Source organism: Triturus cristatus, chromosome 9, assembly GCF_964204655.1.
Source record: "Triturus cristatus chromosome 9, aTriCri1.1, whole genome shotgun sequence".
In the NCBI taxonomy this organism is placed as follows: Eukaryota; Metazoa; Chordata; class Amphibia; order Caudata; family Salamandridae; genus Triturus; species Triturus cristatus.
The window spans coordinates 212,566,020-212,589,454 of record NC_140592.1 but is presented as its reverse complement, the minus strand read 5'-3'; the positions used below and the strand labels follow the sequence as shown (position 1 = coordinate 212,589,454).

Here is a 23,435-nt window from a genome sequence, read left to right as displayed (position 1 = left end):
GCTCTCCCCCCCCTCTCCTTCCCCTCTACAGGACTTCAAGTCACATAGCGCGGGGATGCCCTTGGGTCACCAGGCGCTCTAGAAATCGCTAAAATAAAATAAAATAAAATAAATAAATAAATGTGAGGGGTGGGTGTATATGACTCCCAGCAGTGGGCTGCAATATGAGGGGTGGGTGCAGAGGACTCCCAGCAGTGTCCAGACATATGAGGGGTGGCTGCATATGACTCCTAGCAGTGTCCAGACATATGAGGGGTGGGTGAATATGACTCCTAGCAGTGTCCAGACATATGAGGGGTGGCTGCACATGACTACCAGCAGTGGACAGACATGTGAGGGGTGGGTGTATATGACTCCCAGCAGTGGCCTGCAATATGAGGGGTGGGTGCAGAGGACTCCCAGCAGTGGACAGACATGTGAGGGGTGGGTGTATATGACTCCCAGCAGTGGGCTGCAATATGGGGGGAGGGTGCAGAGGACTCCCAGCAGTGGACAGAGACATGGTGGTGGGTGCATATCACTACCAGCAGTGGACAGACATGTGAGGGGTGGGTGTATATGACTCCCAGCAGTGGCCTGCAATATGAGGGGTGGGTGCAGAGCACTCCCAGCAGTGGACAGACATGTGAGGGGTGGGTGTATATGACTCCCAGTAGTGGGCTGCAATATGAGGGGTGGGTGCAGAGGACTCCCAGCAGTGGACAGACATATGTGGGTGGGTGCAGATCACTACCAGCAGTGGACAGAGACATGGGGGTGGGTGCATATCACTACCAGCAGTGGACAGACATATATGGGTGGGTGTATATGACTCCCAGCAGTGGCCTGCAATATGAGGGGTGGGTGCAGAGGACTCCCAGCAGTGGACAGAGACATGGGGGGTGTACATTATTATCAGATGACCACAACTCCATGGGTGTATGTACGCATCCCTAACTTTGGACTATGATGATAGTGCCATAACAACACATCACTAACAGCAGTGTCCCACTCCCAGGAGGATGGCTGTCTTTCCCCCACTGCATGACACACAACATGTGGGTGTGAGGACAAATAACACATGCATACCCACCCCTGGCGGATGCAGCACAATACACACACTGAGATCATGCCACAAGACTGTATAGTCATGTCACTGCCTACTAAACTAAGAGAGCCAAAGGGAACACACACTGTCACGCACATCCCAGGACTGATAGGAATGAACAGGTGCTGGGCCAGCCACCAAGATGTTTTCTCTCATGGAAGGAATAGGGTGGAGTTCCCGCAGATACAATGCCCACAATTGTGAGTCAGGTGCCCAAATACCCTGCAGAACAAGTACCATATGTGTGCTAGGCCGGGATTACACACATGCATAGTGCTGAAAAGGGAGAATTTCTCCATGAAGGCATTTCAACATACTCAATACACAAGTACAGTGACTAGCAAGGATGGCACAGACGATGCAGCCGGAGACATTGCTGAGCAGGCATGGCCATAGTTGAAGGGATCCGTCACCAACAAAGGAAATGTAGACACAGGTCAGCACAACAATTGTGCAACTCTTTGCAGGGAAGATGTCAGGTGCCACAGAGGAAGGAACACTCCTTGGGACAATGTCTCAAAAACAAATGAACACACACTACCAATGATTTTTTCCAGAGACCTTGTGATGGCACGCAGATACCATGGTCCACCTCATGACCATCAGACTAGAACATTTCTCAGAACCATAACACATTACCACAACACCAACTCCTGGAGCCTCAGCACCAACATCAATACCAGAAATGCAATAGTGTTCAAAGTAAAAATAAAATGCTTTATTCAGCATAAAAAAGAAATTAAGAAATAACACTATATACAAAGGCCAATGGCCAGTCCATAATAGAAGTCCTTGGAGGGACACATGGGCATGTGTCTCCCCTAGCTTGCCTGCACAGTGGAACCCTCAGGTTTGTCGACCGGGGGGGGGGCATCATGTGGGGAAGGACCAGGCACCACAGGGACAGGATGGGGAAGGGTAGGTGTGGTGGGTCCAGGGGTGGACGTCTCCACCACACGGGGTGGGGCAGCGCCAAAGGTGGAGGTGAGCACGGCGCTGCACACTTCTGCCAGGGCGTCCAGAGTAACCCCTGCACCGGAAGAAACCCCAGGGCCAACGGAGGGGGGGGGGTGGCTGAGAAGATGGGGTGCAGCGCTTTTGGGGGAGGGGGTGGACATGGGGGTGGACTCAACTCCCCTGCCCGGGGACTTCCTCGCCCGCTTGCGGGGTGGTGTCACAGTGGGGGTGAGGTCCTGCTCAGCCATGTAGACCTCTTTGGGTGACAGTTTGGCAGGGGAGCCAAGGGGAGTGCTTTTGGAGGGACTGGGTTGTGAGGCCTGCGGACTCAGACTGTGGCTGCGTGCATGTCTTTTTGCCCCAGACCCAGTAGTTGTGCCTACATCCCCCTGAGTGTGCGTGCCAGGAGGTGTGCGCTTAACCCTTACTTGGTGGTGTGCTGCCTATGTCTGGTGGGGTGCGTGCTTGGGAATGTCTGGGTGTGCATGGGACAGGTATGGGAGAGGGAAGTGTGGATGGGGCTGGGGTAGGGGGGGACGAAGCGCTGCAGGAGAGTCACAGCAGCAGTGTGGTTGACAGGAAAGTTGTGCAGGCAAGTGTCCTCTCATGGGTTCTGGCTGACTTATATCTGTCTTGCTGGGGGCTTTCATTTATAGGAGTACAGAGTGATTGGTCAGACTCATTTGCATCCTACGTTTCCTCCAATCCCTTTAAACATACACCAATGACACGAATTTGCATGGTTAAAATTTTGAGCATCAGAGCAAGGCAAACACCACTTTGCAATATTGTAATTTTTTTCCCAACTGACTTTTCAAGCCCACATGATGGCCACATTGCAACTGAAATCTCTGTATCCATGACAACCAGCATGCATTTTGGGCCTAATACTTGTCCCCTATGTAATTTTAGAATCCAAAACACATGTACGGTGCGTTTCACACGTACCGGTACACGTACGGCACCACTACAATAGTGATACGCACCGTACTCACACATCCATAGCGTGGGTACGGTCCGTATCACTATTGTAGTGGGGCCGTAGGGGTATGCGTGGTACGGACCGTGTGTACAGCCCGTACCATGCATACTCCTATGGCACCACTACTATAGTGATACGGGCCGTACACTCGCTCTGAGAGCATGTTTACAGTTTGTACCACGCGTACTCCTACGGCACCACTACTCTAGTGATACAGACCGTACCCACGCAATGGATGTGTGAGTACGGTGCGTATCACTATTGTAGTGGTGCCGTAGGAGTGTGCGTGGTACGGACCGTACACACGCTCTGAGAGCGTGTGTACGGTCCGTACCACGCGTACTCCTACAACACCACTACTATAGTGATACGGGCCGTACACACGCTCTGACAGCGTGTGTACGGTCCGTACCACGCGTACTCCTACGGCACCACTACTCTAGTGAAACGGGCCGTACACATGCTCATGTGTGATGGGGGACTATGTGGCACACTTCCCCTTCACACTTTGCACCTGTGTGCCTGTAGTACAAATGTGTCAAGCACACCATCACTGGTATGGCACAGTCACCACCATCCGCAACTATCCCCTGATGCCAGGGACAGGGACACTAACAACTGACATTTCACGATCAGCGTGCCCTGATGTGACTATGTCATGTGTGTGTCATGTGTTCCCATGAGCTTGCTGTTAGTGTTCCGTCAACTACATTTGCTGTTGCTGCATCCAACACGTGTCTGTGTGGAGATGGGCATGGCACACATCTACGCACACCATGCCACATGTGGATTCCCACGTAAGCAGGGTCTGTATGCATCGGACATGATATTTTCACATGAGGACATATCTGCGTCGTCTCAAAGTCTGTGTTTTCTGTTTTTACGTGTACCCCTTCATTGCAATGTGTTTGACCTGTACATTTGACATGCCATGTGACCTGTGCGTCTAGCTTGACGTCAGCTGTCTGTATGAGATGACATCCTTTAAATGCAGCTATGTGAATGTATGTCACTCCTGTGATGTCTCTGGCTGTTCCCTCAGACTGGCCCCCAGGTCGTTTCAGGGCATGTCATGTAGACTTGCCAATCAACGGGTGTATCTGGCTTTTTGTAGGAGTGTTTGACTTGTCCCTTTTCCCTGAGTGAGGGATCCTGTGAAACCCACTGATCTTGCCCAGCAGTAGGAGGACCCAAGGAACCTCTGCCCAGCCTGACTAGGAAGGGCCCCCTACCCCTCTGTAACAGAACCCCTTAAGGGCGCCAGATACATCTGCGCCATCAAGACTTTCAAGAGCAAACTGATTGCCGGAACTGAATGCTGAGACTGCTTGTCCAGACTAAACCTTGAAACTACCTACCTAACCAATTGTGGTATCGCTGAGGATCAACCAGGTCTTAGCGCTGTGACCCCTGCGCTCCCTGACCTGGCCTGGGATCCCCGGCAGCGTGCTCCGTTGAGCGCGGAGCCCCCCAGCTTAATTTGAGCCCCCCCTGTGGCGTGGAGGCTGAAGCGCGCACCCCGCTGCGGCCCGGAGGCCGGAAGAGTGCCCCTCATCGTCGCGAGGCCCGAGGAGAAGCCCGGGGCCCCGTCGCTGCCGTCGCAGCTGTGGTGAAGGAGCGTGAGGCCGTGGCCGGCCCCCGTCGCAACCGGATCGCCTACGGATTTCGGAGCCGGTGTGGACGCCTTCCCGACGTCGAGCAAGGTAAGCCCGGAGGCTTGGGACTGACCCCGGTGCGCCCCCTACAGGCTGGGAGCCACACCGCACCCTGAGCCCGGGTTCCCTCTCCGTGGGAGTCCCCTGGTCACCACGACAGAGAGACCCCTCTGAGGGATTCGCCCCTTGTTCCCCACTGACTATTCCGGAACTTTGTGTCTCCCGAACTGCACCGGAGTACGAGAGGCTCGCTCCGTGCGACTCGTTGTGCTCCGTGAACTGCTCCGTTCTGAAGTACTCATTGCTACGGATTACCAGTAGCGATATGTTCTAAATGCTCCGCTCTGAAGTATTCATGGCTATTGATTACGAGAAGCGCTATGTTCTAAATGCTCCGCTCTGAAGTATTCATGGCTATTGATTACGAGAAGCGCTATGTTCTAAATGCTCCGTTCTGATGTATCCTTTGCTATTGATTACGAGTAGCGCTCTGTTCTAAATGCTCCGCTCTGAAGTATTCATGGCTATTGGTTACGAGAAGCGCTAAGTTCTAAATGCTCCGTTCTGAAGTATCCTTTGCTATTGATTACGAGTAGCGCTCTGTTCTAAATGCTTCGCTCTGAAGTATTCATGGCTATTGGTTACGAGAAGCGCTATGTTCTAAATGCTCCATTCTGAAGTATACATTGCTATTGATTAAGAGTAGCGCTATTTTCTAAATGCTCCGTTCTGAAGTATTCATGGTTACTAATTACGAGTAGCGTTATGTTCTAATGCTCAGTGCTGACGTATTCACTGCTTACTGATTACGAGTAGCGTTATGTTCTAATGCTCAGTGCTGAAGTATTCGCCGCTTACTGGTTACGAGTGGCGCTACGTTCTAATGCTCTGCTCTGAAGTATGCACTGCGTGCTGGTTACGAGTGGCGCTGTGTTCTAATGCTCTGCTCTGAAGGTGTTCGTCAGATTTGTCCCAAGGTAGCGGTAGGCCCGCGAGGTCTGCCCTGGGTCCCTGCACGCCCCCAGGAGTAGCGCTACAATCCCCAAACCCTACCACGGGAAGTAAAATATAGAAGGTACTGCTGAATATCATACTGGTGAATATCATACTGGTGAATATCATACTGGTGAATATGGTGCTGGCGGATCAAACGCTGACATAAGTGAATTGCCATTGTCATCTTCTTAACTGAATTTATATCTCATGAAGTGCATATATATGTTATGAATTGCCTTGTTATCCCATGAACTGCATTTATCTCGAACTGCTTGGATAAACTTGAGTTATTTGCATAAATCTCTACAGTGTGGCGTCCCTTATTGTGTGCGTTCCTTGCTTCCATGGATGTGCGTGTTGTATGGTCGCTTTACACACAAGCCTTTGGGTGCCCAGCCGCTCGTGTCACGTTACCCCCTTAGGGCCTGGAGACCCCAGGTCTTACATTGGTGGCGAGCGGTGGGATATTAGGACCTGTGACCATACAGCACCCTTCCGTGAAGCGGAGGGCGCCACAATTAAACGCCTGTTGTTTCAAAGCTCTGCAACTAGTAATTGCTGTATTTATTGATTCCACTGTCCAGGCTGAGAGTGTAAAAGAATCCTGGTTAGCTGGTCACTGTCACCCAGATCCTAGGAATTTCTTCCTTAGTATCTAGGTCCCCACCTGTCAAGATGGAATTTCGGTGAAGCAACTGAGAGAGTTCGGGCAGGGGATGGGGGTGCCTGAGGTGCGGAGGGCCAAAGGACCGGAACTCCGTACCGCTATAAGGGCATGGGTAGAGGCCCACCCAGAAGGGAGAGAGGATGAGGGACAGGAGGCGCCAGATGCACCTCAGGAGGAGAGCACCCAAGAAGTACTAGACATACTTAATGTGGATATGTCTGAAAATGTGCCCCCAGGGAGACGTTCTGGGGCCAGTAGTAGGACAGGGTCTAGGAGGAGCGCGTCTCCAGAGGAGTATGAGGACAGGAGGGAGGAGGGAGGAGAGGCAGTTAAAGTGGGAGCTGGCCAAGTTGGAACAAGAGAGAGAAAGGGAATTGGCCAAATTGGAACAAGAGAGAGAAAACAAGAGATGGGCAATGGAGGAAAAGAAGCTGGCGCACGAGCTTCAGCTGAAAGAGTTGGAACTGCGCGCCCTCCAATTGAATGCGTCCAATAAGGACAATGGTGGCAGCATACCAAAAGATCCCCAGGAGCCAAAGTTACCCAAGGATGATATCGCCAGGGTGTCTGAGGAGGCATTGGTGGGTGACCCTGAAGGAGGTGGTGCAGGGATCTTCCAACCCAGTGAGGTGGGAGAGGTGGCGGATAGCCCAGCTAGGTCCCAGGAAAGTTAGAGGGTTGTAGGGCCTCACGACCTATCTATAGGAATGCGTGAGATGGGGAGGTGTCCCGAGGTGCCCCAACCGCAGTCTCAGGGCCTGGAGAGTTCCGTAAGTGAGCCCCAGGTTGGGAGCCTAGGCTGTCCTGATGTGCCGTCCAGGGAAGGGGAGCCCCTAGTGTCAGGAGGACCCGGGGCATCTGTCAGCAGAGCTCCTGAGGTTCTGGGGTTGGCCCAGTCGCAGGGTTTAGATCCTGGGCTGGGATGCCAGGTTCAGGGGTTGCCTGACCTGGCGGGTGGGACGTCTGTTAACAGTGTCCACCCAGAATTGACTTCCAGGGGTACCTTTCCAGGTGGGGGGGTGCGGAACTCTGGAAGGGGGTGCAGAGGGAGGAAGGTCTCGCCTCGGGCACCGGCACAGCCTCAGGGTTTAGACCCTAGGTTGGGGAACCTGTTGAAGGGTAAAGGCCCTAGACTGGGGAGAGAGTGGTGGTCTGCGGGTGCCTCGCATGGGAGGAAGGTGAGGAACCCCAGAAGGAGAGGTATGGGGAGGAGAGCCTCGCCCCTGAAAGCTGGTCAGCCTGAGGGTGCGGACCCCAGGTGGAAGGACCAGTGGCAGTTTGGGACTGCAAGGAAGAGTAGGAGAGTGGTCAACGGGCACTACAGGCCTGGGGCTACTGCCCCCCACTCTGCGAGACCACATGGGCCAGAGACATCTGGATGGCCCAGGCCGGTCCTGGCCACACCTATCTAGGGAGCCCCAGTGGGGTGGTTTCGTTGGTCCAGGGAGGTCTGAGAGGGAACCGTCGAGTTCCAGAGTGGAGGAGAACCTGCGGGTGCTCCTGCAGTTGCGGGCCTGCGTCCACCTTTTCTCGCCCCAAGCAGGGAAGCCCATCAAGGCATTGATCGGTCTACTCTGGCTTTCGGCTGGGGGGGACGTGTGTTGGACTTGGCCCTTTTCCCTGAATTTTTTCGTTTTTTGTATTTCTCCCAAGATGGCTGCCACAGGCCCCTGCTACTGCAGAGTGGTCTTTATTAGTAGCACCCTAGCTGCCAGGAGCTGGCTGGAACCCCACAACAATGTTGCGACACCAGCCCGCCTTTTTTGTCCCATAGGTAGAATGGGCAAGCTCCTGGAATGTGCTGGAACCTTCTAGAAGGGAGGTGTGGTTTTACTTTTGCCGCCTTGGCTAGAGATCACCTGACCTAGGGATACATAAGTGAGAGGGGGAACTTTTTCTAGTCAGTTGGCCAGTGGGGTAAAGCAGAGCTGGAGAATCCATGCAGGAGTGTAGGCGGTAGGGCCTAGCCAGGGACTTATGCCTCTGAGAGTGACAGGATTTAGGTGCTGCCTCTTAAGTGAGTGAGGGATCCTGTGAAACCCACTGATCTTGCCCAGCAGTAGGAGGACCCAGGGAACCTCTGCCCAGCCTGACTAGGAAGGACCTAGTCGCCAACTCACCCCCTACCCCCCTGTAACAGAACCCCTTAAGGGCACCAGATACATCTGCGCCATTAAGACTTTCAAGAGCAAACTGATTGCCGGAACTGAATGCTGAGACTGCATGTCCAGACTGAACCTTGAATCTACCTACCTAACCAATTGTGGTATCGCTGAGGATCAACCAGGTCTTAGCGCTGTGACCCCTGCGCTCCCTGACCTGGCCTGGGATCCGCGGCAGCGTGCTCCGTTGAGCGCGGAGCCCCCCAGCTTAATTTGAGCCCCCCCTGTGGCGTGGAGGCTGAAGCGCGCTCCCCACTGCGGCCCGGAGGCCGGAAGAGTGCCCCTCATCGTCGCGAGGCCCGAGGAGAAGCCCGGGTCCCCGTCGCTGCAGCTGTGGTGAAGGAACGTGAGGCCGTGGCCGGCCCCCGTAGCAACAGGATCGCCTACGGACTTCGGAGCCGGTGTGGACGCCTTCCCGACGTCGAGCAAGGTAAGTCCGGAGGCTTGGGACTGACCCCGGTGCGCCCCCTACAGGCTGGGAGCCACACCGCACCCTGAGCCCGGGTTCCCTCTCCGTGGGAGTCCCCTGGTCACCACGACAGAGAGACCCCTCCGAGGGATTCGCCCCTTGTTCCCCACTGACTATTCCGGAACTTTGTGTCTCCCGAACTGCACCGGAGTACGAGAGGCTCGCTCCGTGCGACTCGTTGTGCTCCGTGAACTGCTCCGTTCTGAAGTACTCATTGCTACGGATTACGAGTAGCGATATGTTCTAAATGCTCCGCTCTGAAGTATTCATGGCTATTGATTACGAGAAGCGCTATGTTCTAAATGCTCCGCTCTGAAGTATTTATGGCTATTGATTACGAGAAGCGCTATGTTCTACATGCTCCGTTCTGAAGTATCCTTTGCTATTGATTACGAGTAGCGCTCTGTTCTAAATGCTCCGCTCTGAAGTATTCATGGCTATTGGTTACGAGAAGCGCTATGTTCTAAATGCTCCGTTTTGAAGTATCCTTTGCTATTGATTACGAGTAGCGCTCTGTTCTAAATGCTCCGCTCTGAAGTATTCATGGCTATTGGTTACGAGAAGCGCTTTGTTCTAAATGCTCCATTCTGAAGTATACATTGCTATTGATTAAGAGTAGCGCTATGTTCTAAATGCTCCGTTCTGAAGTATTCATGGTTACTAATTACGAGTAGCGTTATGTTCTAATGCTCAGTGCTGACGTATTCACTGCTTACTGATTACGAGTAGCGTTATGTTCTAATGCTCAGTGCTGAAGTATTCGCCGCTTACTGGTTACGAGTGGCGCTACGTTCTAATGCTCTGCTCTGAAGTATGCACTGCGTGCTGGTTACGAGTGGCGCTGTGTTCTAATGCTCTGCTCTGAAGGTGTTCGTCAGATTTGTCCCAAGGTAGCGGTAGGCCCGTGAGGTCTGCCCTGGGTCCCTGCACGCCCCCAGGAGTAGCGCTACAATCCCCAAACCCTACCACGGGGAGTAAAATATACAAGGTACTGGTGAATATCATACTGGTGAATATCATACTGGTGAATATCATACTGGTGAATATGGTGCTGGCGGATCAAACGCTGACATAAGTGAATTGCCATTGTCATCTCCTTAACTGAATTTATATCTCATGAAGTGCATATGTATGTTATGAATTGCCTTGTTATCCCATGAACTGCATTTATCTCGAACTGCTTGGATAAACTTGAGTTATTTGCATAAATCTCTACAGTGTGGCGTCCCTTATTGTGTGCGTTCCTTGCTTCCGTGGATGTGCGTGTTGTATAGTCGCTTTACACACAAGCCTTTGGGTGCCCAGCCGCTCGTGTCACGTTACCCCCTTAGGGCCTGGAGACCCCAGGTCTTACAAGGAGTATCACCAAGCTGGCATACATGTCCTGGATGTATTGCACAGACCAGACTCTGTATTTATCTGATGTGTAGTAGCAGTTTAGCATGTGCTCTCTTCATTGACATTGATGTTGTTATGCTCTAAATCTTCGTTATTCAATACAATTTTCTGCAGGGCACAGCCTGTCCGCGACAAATGCCAGACTTGGGTGCCATGAGGGTACGTGCCTGCATCCGACGTTACAGATTCACTCAACAGTTGATTGAGGACTTGACCGACAAGCTGGCACCACACCTCCAACCGCGACACATGTATCCTACTGCGCTGACCCCCAAGATGAAGGTGATGGCAGCCCTACATTTTTTTGCCACAGGTACGTTTCAATTCACCATAGCTGATGTTGGTGGCATGTCACAGACAATGTTCAGCCGTGTCCTGTGTGATGTTTTGGCAGCCATGTTGGAGCACCTTGATGAATTCATCCATTTTCCTACTGCTGAGGCGTTGACAGGTGTCAAGGGTGATTTCTATGCCCTGGGAGGGATGCCCCATGTCATTGGGTCCATTGATGGGACACATGTGGCTTTGGTACCACCACAGGCACAGGAGGTAGCCTATCGCAAACGTAATCATTACCACTCTATAAATGCCCTTGTGGTGTGTCTTCCTAACATGCTGATTTCCCATGTCTGTGCACGTTTTCCAGGGTCAGCACACAATGCCTACATCATGAGGCGTAGCAGGGTGCCACAAATGATGCTGCGGCTGCACAACGAATGAGCATGTCTTGTTGGTGGGTATACTCTGTTTGTCCTATGTGTTGCGGTATATTTGGCTCTTACGGCATCTCCTGACCCACTTATTTACACGATGTTTCCATGTAGGGGACTCTGGCTATCCCAACATGCCATGGCGGATGACACCTCTCCGCAACCCAAGATCAGCTGCAGATCACCGGTAGAACAATGCACACGGGCAGACCAGGCGAGTGATTGAGCGGACGTTTGGCCTCCTGAAGAGCCGATTCCGGTGCCTTCACAAGACAGGCGGGTCCCTCCCATATGCACCGGCAAAGGTCTGCAAAATCTTCCTCGTGTGCTGCATGCTGCACAACATGGCAGTGGAGAAGGCAGTGCCACTCAACCTGGAGCAGGATGAGCAGGAACATCCACCCGTGCAGGATGAAGGGCTTGGTCACGAGGCAAGTGAGGCGGAGGAGGAGGATATCCAGAGTCAGCTCATACGCAACTTCTTCTCATAATGGTGAGTCACTGGGTCTGAGTGTGCACGCTTGTAGCCTTGGGTGGCATGTGTTGCAATGTGTGTGTCCAGCTGACTGTATGCTAAGTGACTTAGATGTGTGTTCTGATGTGTCACTCGAGTGATGATGTCATTCCACACATTTTTGCAGAGACACTTTCTTTTAAATTAGCATGGGGACACAATAGTTCCTGTTTAGTAAATGACCATGTGTGCGGAGAAAAATCTTTGAGCTGACTTCTCGTGTGTCTGTCATTCGCAGGTTCTTGCGCATGTTGTCTGCTCGTGTCATCGTTGTCCTCCTGCTATTCCTCATGAGTATTGCAACGTGTGCTGAATCAGGGTTCCATGCACGGACATGGGGAAATGTCATTTTGGGTAAGGATTGCAGCCAGGCATTTTGGGGGTGGTACGTGTTTGGAATGTGTGGGGACTGCTTCTGTGCATGTTGTGTTACCATGCATACATTTCGACTCACCATGGGGCACATAACATGTAGCATGACTCCCATGAATTGATAGTCACCCTTCGTGACAGTCATCTGTAATGGATTTTGGATTCTGCTGAAGGCATCAATGTGTGTAAAGCTTCCCTCTGAAACATACGGGATGCTACGGGTGGACATAGTGTGGGACATCCCCATAACAGGCTCAATGGGGAATTGCAGCCTCTCCGTGTGCAGCAGGAGGTGTTTGGCTCATCCCCTTAACTTGTGTTCCAGTTCATTTGGATTTACAACACCCGTGTTGTGAAGGGGGTGTCCAGCGTAGGTCCCACATGTTCAGACAAATGACCTGTGAGACTGTTCATATTGATGCATTTCCCTTAGTGTGAGTTTGAGTAATAAAGGTGTTCCTCACCCTCCAAAGTGCCTCATCTCTGTCAATGCAGGTCTCTTGCCACTTTGCATGCGTCATCTCTGGCATAGTTGTCAAAGAATGTGCATATGAGTGTATGTGTAGTTCGGCAACATGCATGCAGTTCTTCATGGCTAATGATCTCTATTGTGCATGAAGTCCATGGTTGTGTATGTATTTGGGCAGGTTGCTCCCCCCAACGGGCCGTCAAAGCCTGCTGAGGGTGTGTCTCCTGTGCACAGCTCGGCCTTCTGTTTCCTGATCCTGTGTCAGTCGTCTTTGGTAATTGTTCATCCATTTTCTCTGGGTGAGCAATGAGTAACCTGACACTCCTTCCTTTACGTACGCCTGTTGCAGTTGTCCTTTCTGACATCCTTGTCTTTGTGTGCTACTTTCGGCCTAGTTTCCAGTGCATGCCGCCTGCTGCTGCGGTCCCTGCGGCAAGGGTCCACCAAGTTCCCGGATTCTGCAACCCACACGCCTCCAAGATGCTCCTCCCTTCCTCCCTCCACCCATTCATTAGGCTGTCATCAGCTTGTCTGTGCCACTGTTGCGGCCACGCGGTGCAAAAGGCAGGACCGTCAGCGCATGCAACATGCACATTGCACGACCCTCATGTCCTTGCATGACCCACATCACACAACAGTCTCATGTTGCAGCCACCCTCCAAGCAATGTCCAACCGAAAAGCAACCGCCTGCTCTCAGGCATACCCAAAGCGCACACACGACACCTTCGCATGCTGAGTGTGCAACTCCAACTGCCTACACAGCGCTGCCCCGCCTTCAAGGCCCTATCTCACCAACCAGGTCATGTCCCTCCTACTCCACACCGGCTCCGTCCAACAGCACGCCATTGGACTCTGTTACCTCCTCAACACAACAGGCTCACACATCACCTTCATGACAGTGACCTGGATAAAAGCATCCTCAGCACACAACTTCTTCATTGCCTTCTCAGACGGATACAAGAGCACCCGCAGGGACGGCAATAACAATCCCGGAGCATGAATTGATATCTATTCCCAAGTACGCACTCAGGGTCACAAATCTGGTTTGGCACAAACCCCCTGCAAACCCTCAGAGTAACACTCATCTACAGATCTCCAGGCCTACATCCACAATTCCGCAAAGCCATCAACACGTCCATCTTTACGCACGCCCTCACATCCACAGGACACATGTGGCTGTGGGCTAGGAACTTCTGGCTGGATGAGAACCACACCAGCATCCATCATTGGTCCATCCACATTAGCATCCACGTCTCCGACAAGCAACACACTGCCACACACCCCGCTACCAAGGATGCTTGATGTAAGTCAACACAGACATGCTGTGTGGGACACTGGAACCAACACCACCGCCACACCCTGCAACCTCACACACTGGATCAGCAACTGATCCAACAATCTAGCCACGTTGATTGACTTTCCTGTGACGCACATCAACAATTAAGCCACCTGGGACGAGGCAGACCTACTGGACTCATACACATCTAGCAGGACTCTTGTGTACAGCTTGCAACACAAATAACCATCAGTGGCCTTACAACCCAGGAAAACGGCACACACAGCCATCACCATGTCATCAGCAAGGACAATTGGAGATCCTTCAGATGGTGCTGAAGCCAAAAAAGCGCAAGACATCAAGGAGCTCATCAGCATTGTGAGTGCACTGACATCAGCTCTCCATCCAAAAGACACCCCACCCTTGCAAGGCTGAGCCAATCCCTTGCAACTTTCTACCACTGCAAGCTCATGGACATGCACGCAAGCCTTGGCACACAGAGGCAGAACGCACTATTATATGCAGGACCAAACCCCTCAGGTTTAGCACTTCCATCATCAGGAGATACAACACCCGGCTCATGTGCAACATCCACTGGGGATCTCCATCAGGCCCCTTCCCACATAACATCTCAACCACATCATTCCCCATCCTTGTAGCCCCCGTCCAGCACGTCATGTATGTATCATTAGAGTTAGCCACATTCCATGGTAGATAGAGGCATGCAGTGACCCAGGCCCTTCTTAGACAACGGACGGCAGGAACGCAGGCTCTCAAGGAACATCACTGTGCTTCTCTAGCCAGCAAATGTCATCAGGAAGACAGGCAACGAGCAACTGACAAACTTCCTCCACGCAAAGAGCGCCAGGCAACCTGCACAAGACCATCTTCCACAGTAATCACCCCACTGCAACCGTCATCATTGTCACCAACTCTGACAACTTTGCCCTGCTCAACAATGGTGAGGCCACCCCCCTTGACCTCTCCACAGCATTATACATGATGTGCTCACACACTGTCAGCTCACACATCTCCAACACTGGTATCCAGGGGATGGACCAGGATAAAATCACCAAGTAGCTCACCAGCAAGGCCATGGGAGTGGGACTCAAGCCTTAAGCATGTAGTACAGTGGCATCATCTGGCACATGGCCCAGTGCTCATCTCTCAGCGTGTCAATCTTCAATGTGTACATGACCCCCCTCTCCACCATCACATGCGCACACAACCTCATCATCATCTCGTGTGCCATTGACAGCCAGCTGCTCCTCACCTCACCAAAGACACAGCCATTGCCAGTTCCAACCTTCAAGAAGGCATGAGGTCCCTTGATGAATGTCTGAACATCAGCCACCTGTGGCTGGACTTGGCCAGGACTGAGGTCATCATCTGAGGATTGTCCTCTTACAGCTGGGTCAACTCCTTGTGTCCCACCCGCCAGGGCACTGCACCAGCACCCAGTGGCCACACACGCAAGATGGTGTGCATCATGGACTCCTCGCTCACAATTGCCATGCAACTCACCAGCATCTGTACCTCATGCTGCAACACCCTCCGCATGATGCACATGATCCATAGATAGATCCACTCCAAGGCAAGACAGACCGTCCCCCAGGTCCACGACACCAGCCATGTCAACTACAGCCCCACCCTATACAAGAACAGCCAAACTCCTGGAAAACTTGTCCACATCCAGGGTGCATCTGCACACCTCAGCTTCAACATCCCGTGCCCCAGCCACATCACCGTCCACCTGAGATAGCTGCAATGGATCACTGTGTTCTGCAGGATGACCTTCACACTCCTCACCCACACTCAGGAGGCAGTCCACAACCCCAGACCCCAAACCAACCTTGGACGTCTGTCATCCAAGACCCCGTTGGGCCAACTCCGTGCATCCAACCTTGCCCTGGCCACCATTCTTCACATCCACCAGCATGCAGGAGATAGTTCTCCCACCTGGCCAAACATACCTGGGACTCCCTCCCCGGGAACCTCCACATGAGCCATGACCTCTACGCCTTAATGATACTCTTCCAAATTGGTCTGTCCGCACAGTATTGCAAGCCCCCCCTCAGCAGCTTGAGGCCATCACGGGTGAGTATTGTGCTCCATGTCTGTATTGGATGATACATTGTGACCCATGTGTGTCCTGTACCGGACTCGGATCCCAGGGTATGGATGGCTGGAGTTAGTTCAACACTCAGGCATAGTTTGACATTTCTCCACACATATGTTGTGGACTCATGCAAAATCACTGCAACATCAATTTAGAGAAATTTCGTTTTATTCTCGGTGGGGGGCGTGTTTTGTGGGAACAAATAGGTGCTATACAGTGTGGCTAGAATCCAAAGTTCACAGGGGGAGATGGGATCCTTGGCATTTGAAGTCATCATAGTCCAGAACACAGTGTTTGTCATCATTGGTCAGACTGTGACCAGCAAGTCCATGTGGCAGAGAATGTCAGTGAATGAGGTGATGCTGTTGCGCATGAAGACCAGGTGCCAGGCCAGGTGACCTGGGAGATGTGGATGGTCCGCTGCCTCTCACGGTCTTTTCCGTGGACGACCCACCTTCCTCGCGGTACCCTCATATGCAGGCCTTGACGATGTTTGGGACGCTCCGTCAGACGAATCCTCCTCCTCCTCCCTCCCTGTGGCTGGTGGTGGTCTTCGCCTGGTGGCACAGGGAGGGTTGCCCATGTTGTCGGCGATCCGACGGAGTGAACGGCTTATGTCCATTTGCACCGCCAGGAGCTCATCCAGTCTTACCTTCATCCGTCCTTGGTGTTCTTGTTGACTGGCGTGTTGCTCGGCCAGCTGGTTCCTAATCTCTGTGAGGCTCTACACTACCTGGCTGATGGCCCTGGTGTCACGCCGGTTTGCGTCCATGATGTTGCGTATGTGTGACATACCGGTCCCTTCAGCTGGCTGGTCAGGCTCTCGCCTCCGCCTGCCTCCACTCCCACCACCCATGCCCACACGAGCCTGGCCTGCCGTTGTGGGCACATCGGGTCTACGGGACCCCTGAGGGATGGCAGTTGCGGGGTTGTCTGCCTCCTCCTGGGTGCCCGGCGAACCTTGTCCCTCCAGGTCAGACTGGCTCAGTTGTTCAGAGCTGGCAGGGCTCCTGGGTGTCTCCTGGGATGTGGCAGGTATGGGGGTGGTGGTTGGCACAGATGTTCCTGAAGCAGGTGCTGCAGGGGCGTGGACACCAGAGGGTCCAGGTGGGTTGGAGTCATCCACGGAGTGTTGCGAGGCGTCGCTGCCGGTGGGCTCAGGTTCCTCCCGAGCCTGGGACTGTGATTCTTCCCCCCCATTGTTGGGGGGAGATCCATGAGGTTGCCCTGTGTGTGAGAGAGAGACAATGTTAATGCTGTTTAATGCGACATCCATGTTTCATACATATTCTAGTTGGCACAGTTCCTCCAGGTAGTTGTATGTGCCTAGCATTCTCCTCAATGTTCACTTGTGGATGGGTGTGTTGCGGGGGACAGATTGATATGTTCTCCTGAGTGTTTGACATGTAGATTTTTGGCTTGGATGCTTCTTTGGCTATGGATTGATCTTGTTGTGTCACATGTCCATTGTGAGAGTGGGTAAATCCATTGCCTGCCCCAGGATGTGTGCTTGTGTAAGGGGTGTGTGTGACAGGGCCTGCTGGTGGGTGTAGTGTGATTTGGCAGTGGGTCTCCCAGGTGATGTATCTGCCCCCCCATGGAGCATGCTGTCATGACAGTGAGTGTGAGTTCCTGTCCTAGATATCTGAGCTTGTTGTGTTGGTGTTTGAGTTTGCAGTGGTCACAGGAGGGCCTTGTGCTGCCTACAGCAGGGCCAAGTGTCAGCTACCTTGTCAGTACTTAGCCAGTCCCTGTGCATTGAGCATGGTGCATGGGTATGTAACTGGGCCATATGGGCTGAGGGCAATGGTGTCTGATTCAGAGTTGTACAATGTGTTTTGTGAGCCCCCCTCTCCCAGAATCCCGGACATCCAGTCTTGGGTTAGTGCTTCGTGTAGCCTGGGACATGGCATGACCTTGCTTTGTGAATGGGGCATACACATGTTAGTGGCATGAGCGTTGTTTTTGAGTGTGGTTGTGTCCGGTGAGGGCTTGGGGGTAGTTGTGAGCATTTTGTGTAGTTGGGGTGTGGATGCTAGTCCCCCCATGTTCCATGAGTTGTTTGTGTACTCACAAGGCTCTGGAAGTCCTTGAAGTCCGTGTACTCCCACCGGTGGAAGCAGGGCCATCACCTTCTCCTCCCAGGGATGGTAATGTACCGGTCTGCGGGGCAGCCCACCTCCAGTGATGTTGCTCAGGGCGTGGTCCTCGTTCATTTTGCACTTGACTGCCCTCCGCAGATCGTACCACCTGGCTTGGCATTCATTCCTGGTCCTTCTGATGGGTGCAACAGCATTCACCCTATCGACGATCCTCTGCCACAGGCGTGTTTTTCAGCTATGCTGGTCTGTCTGACCAATGTTCCAAAGAGCTGTGGCTCGACTCTGATGACTTCGTTGACAAGGATATCCAGCTCCTCCCTTGTGAACTTTGGATTCTTGTCTGTGGGCATAGTGTGGGGTGAAGGTGTGGATGGTTGTGGGTGTGTGGATGTGAATGTGAAGGTGTGTGTGGGAATGTGAAGAGGGGTATGTGTGAAGGAGTTTGTGTGAAGGTGTATATGTTAAGGTGTATGGGTGCAGTTGTTGGAGTATGCTCTGTAGCTGCAGTGAGTCTGTTGCAAAGGCTCATGGTTTGTGTGTGTGGGCCCTTTTTATTGGTCCATCTGTGGGTGTGCCTGAGTTTGAAATTTTGGTGGGTGTGTTATAAGATGTGGTTGTGAGTTTGGGCCTCTGTTTGCCTGTTTGGATGTGCCAGGTCAGTCATTTTTATGTTTTTTCTACTGTAGACGTGTTTTGTGGTGTTGTGCGAGTCGAATTGACCCTCCTTGTGCTGTTTTACAGTGTCCTGGTTCAGTACGAGTCGTTTTCGCGTATGTAAGGTGCGTACATACGTGATGTTGTTGTACCGTGCTCGCATACGCAATGTTGTTGTAGGGTCCGTACATACGCGATGCTGGGGGACGGGGCTGGGGTACGGTGCATCCAAGTACAGGGCTGGGGTATGGTGCGTCCAAGTACGGGGCTGGGGTACGGTGCGTCCAAATACAGGGCTGGGGTACGGTGCTGGGGTACGGTGCGTACAAGTACGGGGATGGGGTACGGTGCGTACAAGTACGGGGCTGGGGTACAGTGCTGGGGTACGGTGCGTAAAAGTACGGGGTTGGGGTACGGTGCTGGGGTATGGTGCGTACACAGACAGGGCTGGGGTATGGTGCGTCCAAGTACGGGGCTGGGGAACGGTGCTGGGGCACGGCGCGTACAAGTACGGGGCTGGGGTACGGTGCTGGGGTACGGTGCGTACACGGACGGGGCTGGGGTACGGTGCTGGGGTACGGTGCGTACAAGGACGGGGCTGGGGTACGGTGCGTCCAAGTACGGGGCTGGGGTATGGTGCGTACAAGTACGGGGCTGGGGTACGGTGCGGACATGGGGGGTACAGTGCTGACATACGGGGGGTACGGTGCTGACATACGGGGGTACGTGCGGACATACGTGGGGCAGAGGGGGGGGCTGTACGACTCGTATCCCAGGCACAAGTTTACCCAGGATACGAGTGGTACGGAGTTCGCTACGTACGGGACGTTTTACATACGCTTGTGTATTCGGAAGGGCGGTACGGATCGTACTTGTGCGCTCGGACTTCAGTTTTACGATTTGTACGTAAAACTGTCCGGGTGCGTCTCGTAGACCTTTTCCCGATACGAATCTTATGTATTTTTCACGTACGAATCGTACTTCACCGGTGGGACGGGACTTGTACGAATCGTACGTAAAAATATACAGATACGAGTCGTACGGGAATTTTTTTTACCCAATCGGAATCGGCACCATAATAGTATACAAGGATACAAACACTGAGATGAAGAGATTGAATTCTCAGTTTATTGAGACAACATTCTTTTATATATGTCTTCTCCTGGTTCCTCCTTACAACCATTTCTAGACACAGTCTCTGCTTTTACTTTAATCTCAGGCAATAAATGAAATTCTGATAAGCGTGAGATCCTTCCGCTAAATAAGTTGTGTCTTAAACATGACTTTTTATCATCAAACTTTCTCTGGACTCCAGTAAAATATGTGGGTATTTGGTTTTCTGATGCTGTTAAAACCACAATCACCCTTAAGTCTTCCATCTTCTTGCTTCTTTAACAACTTCTAGCTCCCAATGGAATCCATTGTTTCTTTCTTGGTTGGGTGGGTTGGATCCAATTTATCTTTTTTTTAATGCAATCCCCATCAATATGCCAACTTCTATTGTTTAATAAAATATATACTATTTTAACTTCTTTTTTATGGAACAATACAAATCCTTGTTTGTTTCTCAGTAGGTAATTTTCAAGCATACCATAATGCTTTCTTTTTGAAGCATTCGGTTCTTTATCAAAATCACCAATACGCAAGTGACTCCACCATATGCAGGGTGTTAGAATTGTTTTTATTCATCTCTTTTCTTTTTCAGAATTGTTGTTGTTTACTCCACGCCCTACTTCCATGTCTCTTCCTGTTCTTAAAAATGCTTGTTGGCTATTGCTCCCAATATATGTTTATTTTTCTTCTAATATTGATTATATTCTTCAATCCTCAATTTGGTATGATAAACTTATTAAAATTAACAACAGAACTGTCTATTGGAAAACCCGTAGACATGCACATTTTTTATGGAGCCACCAATTATTTCAAGAACAATCCTGTATTTGCTTCTCTCAATCTCAATCCCATTTAATTTCCCTCCCTCATATGAAAACAAATTAAATTCTTTGATTCAGGGCATTTCTAATTCTTACAATACTCTATATTCAAGTCCCACTCTTACTTCTACTACTCCCTCTACTACTTCCAATCTACAACCTGTGTTATCAACCCTTCCCACAGCCTCGCGTATTTACAGCATTCTCATTTCCTACCCAGCTATTAGACAAAAACACAATATTGGAGTTACAATGAGAATCTGATTTGCAGACTTTGTTTCCTACATCTCTATGGAGCAAAACTTGGCTTGAGATCCCCAAACATCTTGTTCCGCTAACACAACCCAAACTCTATTTTTCATTTACAATAGGCTCATGGTCACTCCAGCTATGTTACACAAATTTAATTCCATTGTCTCTCCATATTGTTGGTCACACAACACTTCTGGTTCAGATGTAAAATATATGTTATTCGAATGTCCGACTACTTACCAATTTTGGTTAAAGGTTTGGTCACAAATCAACTATAGTTTCCATACACATATATCTTTCAGTTTTACAAATGTAATCTTAGGTGGTCTTTCTGATGATTGGAATGACTGTACTTTTAATGTCCATATATTTTTTCAAGCAGGGTGGTATGGTGTATATTATAATCATAGACTACATGGAGCATATACCACCCCTTTATCTTTACATATTAAAAGGCAAATTCTCTGGACATAAGTAATGATTTTCCTTGAAGAAGTATATAAACCTCCTGTAATTACTTGTTTACTTCATTGCTAATTGTACCTATATGCATTGCTTTCATTCACTATATTTTACCATTTAATTTATTCTGCACTGGTACTTTCTTGTAGGTACATCAGTTCGCCTCATTAGTAATTTATTATAATTTTTTATGCAAATATTCTTACTTTCTCTGTTTTTCTTTCTTTCCTTCTACGCTTTGGTTATCTAAGAACTTTATTATAATGTTACTAGATATCTCACTGTATGCATTATAATATTGATTTATCACATTGTTGATTCTAATTATTGTTTCTTTCTTTAATAAACTCTATCCTAAAAATTTAACAGAGCAAGTTAATATCTAATAGCAAGAAATTTAAATAGAAGTCAATTCAATAATATGATGCAAAATTGGAAATAAAAAGGCAAAACATCTGTGAGCCTGGAAATATACACAAGTATGTTAGTTTTTCTTGCGGTGATCTAAAAGGATTCTGTTGCTCATGTTTGTAAAAAAGTTATTCAAAGGCATTAGTTCCAGACAGTTATATGATTGAATAAGGCATGCCAAAACAACAAATGCATTTATGATGCCATCATTATAATGCATGACTTTAGCACGCATGCATCTACAATGAAAACATTTAGCATGCATATGCCTTTAGCATGCCTGCCTGTACAATGAAATTTTCATGGTAAAGGCATTCTTGTTGAAGACATTTGTGTGGTAAACGTTTAATGGTAAGTATAAATCTTATTTGAATATCAACATAAACAAATTTCGGAGTCTGTGAGGCTTACAGTGCAATGGTCTGATCGTACACAAATAATGAAACCTGAACAGTGATGACAGACTGATCAGGGGCAGCTCCTCCACTAGGGTAGAGGAGCGTCACCCCACTGCTTTCTTGCAGTGCGAGCAGAAACATAAAATGGTGATGACTTTCAGTACGACAGCAGAGACATGAAAAATAGTCATGTCCTATTTTTTGTTTAATTTATAAATATTATTTATTTATAGTAAATTTTTATGTGTGACATCTCTACCCTGACTGTGGAATCTCCACAGTCATAAAATTGCCATCAGTAAAATTCAAATATTAGTTTGTGAGCACCTAAAGAAAATAGTAAACTTACACAAAAGTGTAAGTTTAAGATTGTGAATCAGCCGCCTGGTGTGCAAACATTTTAGACAAGCACCAAAGAAGTTTCACAATTTGCTGTCTCCCGCTGGGTTGATTAACATAATTACAGGAAGTGAGAAAGAGTAGAGATTTTCAAACATTAAACTTCATCTCACCATTTAAAAATGCAATGTTTAGTCCTCGACCAATGTTATTTTTTACACTGCTCATGATTCTGAAATACAAAAATGAAAATTTGTAAGAAATTATTTACAAGTATAATTATTATTCATATAACATTTTCAAATGCATTTGCCCTCCATCCGTGTCCCACACACGCAAGAGAGTGAGAATCAAAGTACAGAAACAATGAGGATATAAAGAGCCATATCATGAGGCTATTCTCTACGCTACAGCAATGCAAAAGAGGTCTGTGCTTTCTTTCTTGTTTAAGCATATAAAGTAACTCAGAAAATCTCAAAGTTACTTCACAGGCTGCAAAAAGCACAGCTTAGAAGCATAAGTAAATAATTCATTCTTTAGGCCACATAGATAGGTTTTTTTACCCACATTTGCTGAGCAGAGCTGTAAGGAGGGAAAAACACACAGTCTTCCACTATGCTTGCTGGTAATTACCCTACCATGCGCAACTCACAGTCACTCGGACAGACACTCACACACAGATTGAGACAGTCTCACAGCCACTCAGATGACATATGTTAGAAATAGTACAACTCAGTAGTGCAGAAAGTTTGGTGGTTTAACTTATGCAGTAACTTAGTATACATCGATAAGTGTAAGAAACTTTTACCGAACACAAACGCACTGGATGATGTCATCAGTGATGTCATTTGAGATGTCATGAGTGATGTCACTAACCACGTCATGAGTGATGCAATATGTGAGGTCATAAGCAGTGCATTATGGGGGTATAAGTTATAGTTAACTCAGGTAACTATAACTGCTGAATTTGCATGGTTTTGTGCATGTGAAATCTGAATGGAACTACAATGACCCTGTAAACTTTGTTTTTTCAGTGAATTTCAAGGCAT

At 49.8% G+C, this 23,435-nt stretch overlaps 1 protein-coding gene across 2 annotated transcripts in view; it reads right to left on the bottom strand.

Moving 5' to 3' along the window:
- FAM3D (FAM3 metabolism regulating signaling molecule D) overlaps nt 1–23,435 on the bottom strand; it is a 517,653-nt gene that overhangs the window by 149,985 nt on the left and 344,233 nt on the right. For both annotated transcript variants that reach the window (XM_085624738.1, XM_085624737.1), the window contains one exon: nt 22,560–22,618. In XM_085624738.1, coding sequence (XP_085480864.1) covers nt 22,560–22,618 — 59 coding nt within the window. The remainder of the gene's footprint in view (nt 1–22,559; nt 22,619–23,435) is intronic.